We start from the raw sequence: 9,516 nt of genomic DNA on the forward strand, positions 1-9,516 counted from the left end.
ACAGACTACTTCCATGACAGAGGTGTTTGTGAGATGTATCTACCTCTGCAGCTGATGTCTGAACAGGTGAAATTCATGGCAAAGAATGTTTTCTCCAGAGGGCTCCTGCTGGACTCCTGCCCATGGAGCTTGAACTGAGCTTGCAGTAATGCACATGGCCCTTAAAGCTAGCACCACTGACTCCACGAGAAAGCATCTGGCAGTGATTGGTTTCCTTTAAGAGCTGAGGGGTGTGGATTCTCTCATTTGTGTGAGGGGCTCTGCACACCATAGCACTTGTCCAACTCTGAATCCTGAGGACTGCACAGAAGCATTTTGTTCTTACCAAAGATGTAAGAAATGTAAAGGGATGTGCAGTGCTGAGATTCCAGAGCAGTATCTAGGACCAAGAGCACCAGGACAAGTTTCCTTCATACTTTCTCTGGAAAGCAGCCATGACAATTTAAGAACTCATCAGAAACTGGCTCTGAGCTTCCCCTTTGCTTGTGATCTCTGAAAGGGGCTGCAGTTCTCCACTGACTTCCCATGCTGCAATGCACTAACCTGCCCAGGAGAGACATGTCCTGGTATGCCACCTGGGACTGAAATTTCACTGGTTTCAACATCCAGCACACACAAGACAGGGACACTGTTATCGCTCAGCATCTCTCCCCAATTGTCATAATACACAAACTCCTCCCCCTAGGACAAAAGCAAAGGGGAAAATATTGTTGTGAATTCTGACCTGAGACATACATGGATTCCTGAGTAGTACCTGCAGGCATCCTCCACTCATTAGGGCTTGCTGCGAACACCTTGCTTGTAGACAGGGCCCTACCCACCTGGTCCCATGACCTTTTCCCATAAGCTTGCCACTCCCTGTAATCAAAATTCCAAAACTGTTCTCTGAGCCAATGATGGATGATTTATGCACGAGGGGCCATGGGTCACTGGAAGAACATCTGCTTTGTATGCAGAAGGTCCCCGGCATCACCAGCTAAAAAAAAATCAGGTAGTAGGTGATGCATGCCCTCTGCCTGAAACCCCGCAGAGCCAAAGTGAGAATAGTCAACACTGACCTTGACAGACTAAAGATGTGATGTAATACAAGGAAGTTTCGTATATGTTTATATGTTGTTAGAAGTGCACTGAATTACCTGCACACAATTCTCCTCAGCCTGGATCATAAGAGCAGCCTTGCTACATCAGACAAATGGTCTTGTTTTGAAACTGTGCATCCTGAATTAAACAACTAATGTTTCAAACACATGGAGGAGGAATGCATGCTACCAGGCCTCCTGGAAACTTGCTAGTGTAGTGAGCAAATACTTTATTTAATGTAAAGAAAATGTGCCTTTTTTGTATTGAGAGTATGTAGTTTTGCATCAAAAAGCACATAGTTTTTGCCAGCCCAACAGATTTATTTATCAAGGCTGTAAAGCAGTTGGGATATTAAAATGATGTAAGGTCTAAGCAATAAAGGAAGGATATACCTTTGTTGTTTCACCTGGCTTCTCTCCTTCTTGGGAGGACCTGTCTTGAAGGAGAAGTGGCTGAACTTTGGGGCGTTTTCTCTCTGCAACATACAGGATCTGCATTTCTGAGCTGGACCAGACCAAACACCCAAACTGCCCTGGTTGCAGAAGGAAGATGAGAAAATGGGTAAGGAGTGCCTCCATAGGGCAATCCTTCTCAATGAAGCAGAAATCAAGTAAAGAACAGGAGGAGCACAAGGTGCTGAGAGTTTGACTGCCTGATGTCTCCCCGATGACTATGGAGGGGAATTAACATTTCTGAATTTTCAGGGACGCTGAATGTCTAGTAACTGAACAAGCCAAGCAGGTGTCTAAGCTATTTGGGGAAAAGATGGGTTATTTAAAATGTGTGACCAAAATATGAACATCGCTTCAAGAAAGCAGCTCAAATGAGACAGCAGCTGCTGCTATTGTAAAATGATGGTGGTAGTTTTCTAACAAAGTCCTAATATGTTGTTCGTGAAGGCAGAGCAGCCGCAAGTTGCTAATTACTATGTGATCATTAGCCTGAGATAACCCCGCTGTACTTGTGGGGTCACAAGAATTCATTTTGTAGCAAAACAAGTTCCCTTTTGGTGTGGATGCTTCACACTTGTAATGCTGCAAGGAGCAAAAGGGACACTGACTGAATGTCAGCATGGTCAACAAAGCCATGGAGAAAGCTCAAATAATATTGCCCATGTTTTGGTCTTAAATTTGTGTTTCTGAGCTCACCATGTTCTTTCCCAGAATCTGTTTTTACAGCCAGATATCTGTGAAGTAGGGACAGTAAACAACTCTTATTTACAGAAAGATAATTCCCTATGCTTAGCACTCTTCATATTCTGGAGTGACATATATTATTCCAGAACAGAGTCTGGTTTGGATCAGATGATCTGAAGGTGATCCACTGTCCTATGCATGAAGGGGAACAACCATGTGCATTCCAAACACCCGAAAGGGATCCAATATAGAAATTGGGAATACTCAAATAACAGGTTACATGGTAAATTCTGAGATGTTTCTAAGCAATGAACTCTATGTTCATGCCATAACTGAGAAGGCCCTTTCCCAGTATGCCACCCATCTAGCCTCAGATGGCAAAGGCATCTGAAGCAGGGCCTCTGAAGATGACCAGAGGGATTGGGTAGTTTCATATAGGTTCACCTATGAAGGTGGTCAGGGACTCATGCACATCCTGGCCAATAAAAGCTCAGAAAATGTTTGCTGGAAGTGAACTCAATAGTCAGCTAGTTTGCTGTCTCCAACTTGGGTATCATAAGGTTTCTGGATAAATGGAGGTAATGGGTAAAATGAGTATTACTATTTTTCTTTTTTGTTGTAACATTGAATCAATGTAATCCATCTTCTATGAAAATAATAAAAAAATACGTTTTCTGGATCTCTGTCACTCTAGTTTTCATTTACTTTATTTTATGTTATTTATAGTCCACCTTTCTTAAGTTAGCTCAAAGTGGATCATTAGTCTGTTGTGCTGGACACAACCTCATACTTTTGGCCGTGCTCAGTCACCATCTAGAGAAAGCAACAAGGGCAACTGATCTTATTAGACCCTTTCACATTCTTAGCATCTATGCACCATGAGGAGCCAACAATGCAAGCACAGGATTCATGACACTGCTTTTGAGTGGCTCTGCCTACTCCAAACAGGGAAGGTCCAAAGAGGGATGGATGGTTGCTCCTTCACACACATACACACACACTCATGCCTCTTAGTCCATTCTGCATCCCTGCTGTTCAGTATGTACACGGTACCATTATACAAGATTATATGAAAGAGCAGCATCATATATCTCAAGCATGCTGAATGGCACGCAGCCGTGGCTGGTTTTTTATTCCCTGCATCACGATATGTAGATGTCTTAACTGAGGCTGAATCCAGATGCTAAGTAATAGTAATAAGCAGAGCCTTCTGTCCTAGGGATATGCCACCCATCAAAAAGCCTTGGGGTGTTTTTGCATACCCAGTGAGAGCTAGGACAGCCTTTCACAAATTCCTCCCAAAATAGCCTGAACAGATAAGGCAAAGGCAGGCATATAACATAAGAATATCTCCCTACAGGCAGTAGGGAAAGGCTGTTAATGGGAAGGAGGAGCATAAGTAAGCTCTGTGGCAGCAGGAAGCAGATATTAGCACCAAGATGAGAGGATCATTACTCTGCACACACAGAGAAGCACGCAGCCAAGCCAACTGCTGCTGTTCTTACCATCTGTGTATACTTTGCCATGTTTATCCAGCACTGTAAGGTTGACACTTTTCACCCTCCCACTGTTGTTCCAAACCTGCTGGGACACAGAAATCAGCACAGGACAATGCCTACCACAACATTCCTGGGATTGGCAATCCACATTTTTTACTCTAATCCCTCAAGGCCTAGATCTGTATGCCCCCCCCCCCTTGCCCTGTTGGTAGGACCAGGAAGCGAAAGCTGTGGCTCCTCCAAGAGTTAGCAACACCAAGTGATGAACAGGCTACTGTTGGCACCAATACAGAGTTAATCCTTAAAAAAAGATATGGTTACCATATCTCCTTAGGAAGCCAATGACAGTCCATATACATGTATGAATCATAGCTTGGATGCACGATAGTATTTCTGTAGATGGAATGATTTCTGCCTGTGGAACATGACATTCTCATTTCCCCTTCTTCCCCCAGAGGTGGGGGGGAGGCTGAAAAATCATGCTTCATGGGTGGAAATTCTTCCATTCGCAGGAATGCTCAACTGGATCCAAGCCATGATTCATACATACTCTAGAAGTGTCACTGGCCTCCTAAGGTTCTAGGTCCTGCCGATTATCACACAAACTTGTATAGATGTACAATACCGCACAGAAACCATTTCGGCATACAGAGTTTGCAGCTCTATATCACCTTTGAAACGATTGCAGACCACTGCCTAGGTAGTGTGTGGGATAGCAAAGTTTAACCATTTTACCTCCAGCACCTCCTGCTTCTGCCCCCTTTCCAAGTGATGGGTGAGAACAGCCTTGTGCCTTCCAGTAGGAGATACCTGGACCAGCAGTCTGTGGCACAAGAGATAGGAGCGTTCAACATGAGCAGCCAGCTCCAAGGAAAAACAGAGGAGGAAACCCCTTTCTTTCCCATCTACTCTGGGCCAAAATCAGTGTGGGCTTATGACTCCCCCCAACACATACACTTTCATCTGAAGAATTTTAGGCTGCATGGCCACGAAAGGCCTTTGTCTGTCAACATGGTGAGCAGGTGCAAGTTGCAATTGAGAGTAATTACCTCAACATGTCACTGTGTACCATGCCCAGCCTCAAGCACCCCTAAATCAGCCCAATTTCACCCTTTGCTCTCATCTTTAAGGGAAACTGATTATTCTGACTACAGTTTCTAGTCTACCTTGTACCAGATTAGGTCCACTCCAAACCAGGCATGCACTTCTTACGCAACAATTAAGATGAGGGATTGTGTTGGGGCAACTGGTTGTTGTACGTACTGGTCTCGAATCTCAACTGGCATGCTAATAGGAGTAACTGAGACAACTGCTCTGCCATCAAGGTGCAGGATATGTTGGCGGCTGAACTGCAACTGCCGACTGCTCCCAAAATCAGGTTGGCGCCACTCTACAGGAGAGGAGAAACAGGGAGTGAGAGAACTTTTGCTGGCTAGGTTACAAGAGCCCAGGAATACATAGCCTCTGTCCAGTGTGAAATACCAGTCTCCCTGGGATTGACAGATCAATCAGTACCATGGTCTCAGAGGAAATATCAGGGACATGCCAAATCCAGGAAGAAATAAGGACAGCCAATGAAACAAAAGGCCAAGCCTACTCCAAGATCCCAGATACTATGAAGAAATATCAGAAACATCTAAAGCTATAAGGAGAAAGGACACCTGATCTGGCAAGAAAGGAATCACTTGGCAGATTAAAACCTTTCCCACATGGGTTCAATGCTGTTGGGAAGTGCTTCCCCCCCACTCTCTGGTTCACTACAGCATTGTTGTGTATTTATATACCTTCCAGTTTTGATTTGTTTTTTTTTGTTTGTTTGTTTTGGCTTTTTTCCAATCTCTCCCAGATCTGATTTGCTGTGAAGTGTTGGGGAAGATTGCAGCAAGGCGTGGATGGCTACTGTGTGGGTAGAAAAGCTTGGGTTTTCACATCCCATTCACAGCAGCTGCCATTGTCCCCAACCCCGTGATGGATATCTGTTCCCCCTACTGTTGTTGTTGTTTTAATCGGCAATATAATATCACTATAACAGCCCTGACCTGGATAGCCCAGGCTAGCATGATCTTGGAAGCTAAACAGGGGAGACCATCAAGGAGATCCAGGGGTTACTGTGTCTCTTGCCTTATGGAGTTATCATAAGTTGCCTGTGACTTGACAGCCAAATAAATGTTATAACAACCTGTGTATCAGATTCTCTCAATTCACAGCTCTCACTTTTTTTACTTCTTATATCTTCACAATGAAAGAGACTAAAAATTTACTTTTTAAAAAATGAAAAATGGAAATTCAGAGAACCTGATATAATTATATTCACTTGCCAATTAAAGTAAACTCAAAAAAGCCCTGGTGGCTTTGGGGCGGGGTGGCTGCTGGGGGACTGGGTCAGGGAAATCTACCATATGGAAATCCTTTTGCTACCACATTTTATTGGCAGCTGAGGCACCTACAAGCAAACCACACAATGTGTCTTTGTGTGGAAAACACCCAAGTATTTGCGTTATATAAAAGATATTAGCTAACTCTGTTAGAACTCTATGCACATTATATAATAAGAATTAAGCCTTTCAGAATTAGAAAAAAGAACAGAAAGCAAGTGGTATGAATAAGGAGTGATTGCAAAGGAGGTAGCCATGTTAATCTTTAAAATACTGCTGAAACTTTATTTTGCTACAACAAGCTAACAATATTTATTTCAATATGAACTTTGTGAGTCACAGCTCATTTCTTCAGATGGGTGAAGAGATCATACTGAAAATTATTCTTAAGGAGAGAATTACAAGGGGAGAGGAGTTGAAGCAGAAGTTTAGCAATGTATGATATTCCAGAGAGTTTCTTCATAATGGAAATATAAAACCCTACGTTACCATCAAAACAGTTTTTTAATTTGACAACGCAGCCACACTTTTTGTTTGCAATATGAGCAATAACTGTTTCCCCCTTTTTTTAATTAATTACACACCATTTTAACTTGGATGTAACTGCAAAGTTGAGATGTACAGGGTGGGCTGGTGTTATTCTTTACACAGTGAAATCAGCTGTTCACACTGCATACAATTTTAATACATGTGTGAATTTTTGCAAGACTGGCCAACTTCTGTCCCTTTCTCATAGTAAAAGACTCCAATGAATGCTGGCTAATTAAAAGGGCTGGCATTCTACCCAAATGCCTTTATGTTTTTCCTGTTTGCCCAACCCAGTAAACCACTCATTAACTGCTAGAAGATACACAGCCCTGACTGGCATAGAACAACTGGACCCTGTGGCAGAAGCCTACAGCTGGGAGGACTGATGGGAGACCATTGCAGATAAGTTATTTAACAGGTTCTGGACTGAGGACTAAAGTTCAACTACTGAGAGGTCCAAACAGGAGTATTTGCTTACAAATATTAACTTTTAAAAGATGACTAATTGGCTTGCTAGCTTATTTTAAACTATTTGAAAAATAAGTGGCACATAGAAGCCTACTCACTACCACCTTCCATATAACAAATCTGCACCCTTTAGTTTCTCTGAATTTTACCCCTTGATCTACCACAGCAGCTCCTATCATCTGCTCAATTCAGCTACCAAAGTGGGCCCCCATATATCATTAAGATAAATGGCACAAGCCTGTTGTGCAGCTAGATTGCTAAGGAACATTACATTTATTATTCTAGAGACCAGCAGCCTATTCCTCTGGGCGGCCTTGAGTCATCTGGTCTGTCAGCCCATTTGCAAAAGGTTTCCAATGCCTTACCTTCTAAAAAGAGTTTGAAAAAAGAGGAAAGGCATTCAGAAAACAGGACAGGGAGGGAATGCCACACCATTAGCTCAAGCCAATCCTAACATGGTCTCCTAAAGTATTCCCCCACCACGGGGGAGAAGTGAGGATCAGTCTGAGCAACTGGCTCACCCGTGTAGAGGGGCAGGCACTCAGTGCCCCCACCACCAGCAAACCCGACTCCTACGCTGGCATAAGTTACTGAGGGGAATTCGCTGAACTTCTGATACACAACACCGATTGGGCCCGAGCCCCCTGGCACCTGAAAGAGAGAGGAGAGGTGTCTCATGGCCCTGTGACAGCAGCAACCAGCAAGGGTCACAGAATCACAGAGCTGGAAGGGACCATACAGGCCACCTGGTCCAACCCCCTGCTCAATGCAGGATCAGTCTAGAACAGGGGTGTCCAATCTTTTGGCTTCCCTGGGCCACACTGGAAGAAGTTTTGGCTGTCCTGAGCCACATTGGAAGAACAGCGCAATCGAGTCCCCCCCCCCCCAAAAAAAAACACGCAAAAAGATCTCATAATGTTTTAAGTAAGTTTACGATTTTGTCTTGGGCTGCATTCATAGCTGACAAGTGTTTGTCCAGCCTCTGCTTAAAGACTGCCAGCAAGGGGGAGCTCACCCCCTCCCTAGGAGGCTGATTCCACTGTTGAACAACTCTTACTGTTAAAATGTTTTCCTAATGTCCAGCCGGTACCTTTCCTCCCGCAATTTAAACCCATTATCGTGAGTCCTATCCTCTGCTGCCAACAGGAACAGCTCGGTGCCCTCCTCTAAGTGACAGCCCTTCAAGTCACTTTCCCGCAGCCCAAATAATGCACTTTCAACCAATGCACTTTGAAGGTGGATTTTACTGTGCGAAGTGGCAAAATCCACTTGCAAACGATCGTTAAGGTGCACTGAAAGTGGACTGAAAGTGCATTATCCGGGCTGGGTGAAGCAGCCGTGTCCCCCCCTCGACCTCCTCCTCTCCAGACTAAACATTCCCAAGTTTCCTTTCCTCATAAGGCTTGGTCTCCAGGCCCCTGATCCACCTCCTCGCTCTCCTCTGCCCTCCCACAACAGCTCCCCGCCCCTCTCCTTTTAGATATACATTTCACAACAGCTCCCTGCCCCTCTCCTTTAATTATAGAATTATAATTATAAAAATTATAATTTTTATAACATTAAACAAAACAAACAAGTACAAATACAATAATAATAATAAAAATAAGAATTAAAAAGAAAATACAAAAGAGTAGCAATCATATGCTCTTATTAATACATTCATAATTACAAAATTGTAAAGTTCGGAAACCAAAAAAATACCCTTTTGACCCTCCACTTAAAAAGTGACCCCTCACCCGACTTCCGAAGAAGTGTCCGAACAGTTTGAAACATTCCCATTAACAGTATCATAAAAAAGTAATGAAACTTGTTTCTGGAACTCACTAACTAAAAACGCACTAACTAAAACCCGCCCCTCTCCTCACCGCCCCACACCCCCCCCCGCTTCTCGTGCTCCCCCCCCGCCCTTTCCCAAGGCACACCCCGCAGCTGTGCCCCCCCCCCCCCCGCTAGCTAGCCCCACCGCCTCTCTCGCGCAGCCCGGCCCGCGAGACATGCGGTCTTCCTTCCCCGCAGGCGACAGCACGGCAAGATCCCCCGAGGCGGGCGGAGCGGCGACGCCAACAGCCGAGAGCCGCCTGGGACTGGAAGGGCGAGGGGCACGAGGGCGATGCCAGGCGCCAGGGAGCCCGCCCTGCGGCTCAGCGCCTTCCTGCTCGCGGCGCCCCCTGGAGCGGCTCCTTTTGCCCAGCCGCGCCTGGCCTCGCCTCTTTCCAGCATCCCCACGAGCGAGCTGATACCAAGCAGCCTCTCGGGGCGTCGCTCGAGTTCCTCCGCGCAGCTCACTCGTCGGCTGTTCGACTAACGTGACTGTAGGTAAGGTCAGTATGTAACGGCTACAGGAGAATTGCACCGCTTTAAGGCTCAGGATGGCCCAGGCTAGCCTGATCTCGTCAGATCTCGGAAGCTAAGCAGGGTCCGCCCTGGTTG

At 45.1% G+C, this 9,516-nt stretch overlaps 1 protein-coding gene across 1 annotated transcript in view; it reads right to left on the bottom strand.

Annotated features, from left to right (window-relative positions):
- Window positions 1–9,082, bottom strand: part of LOC130475492 (acylamino-acid-releasing enzyme-like) — a 29,901-nt gene extending 20,819 nt beyond the window's left edge. Inside the window, 8 exon segments of the mRNA XM_056847285.1 lie at window positions 544–681; window positions 1,473–1,612; window positions 3,722–3,797; window positions 4,451–4,538; window positions 4,979–5,105; window positions 7,452–7,454; window positions 7,608–7,737; window positions 9,050–9,082. Of these exon segments, the coding sequence (XP_056703263.1) occupies window positions 544–681; window positions 1,473–1,612; window positions 3,722–3,797; window positions 4,451–4,538; window positions 4,979–5,105; window positions 7,452–7,454; window positions 7,608–7,737; window positions 9,050–9,082 (735 nt within the window).
- Window positions 9,083–9,516: the final 434 nt, after the last annotated feature.

This window comes from Euleptes europaea, chromosome 1, assembly GCF_029931775.1.
Source record: "Euleptes europaea isolate rEulEur1 chromosome 1, rEulEur1.hap1, whole genome shotgun sequence".
NCBI lineage: Eukaryota > Metazoa > Chordata > Lepidosauria > Squamata > Sphaerodactylidae > Euleptes > Euleptes europaea.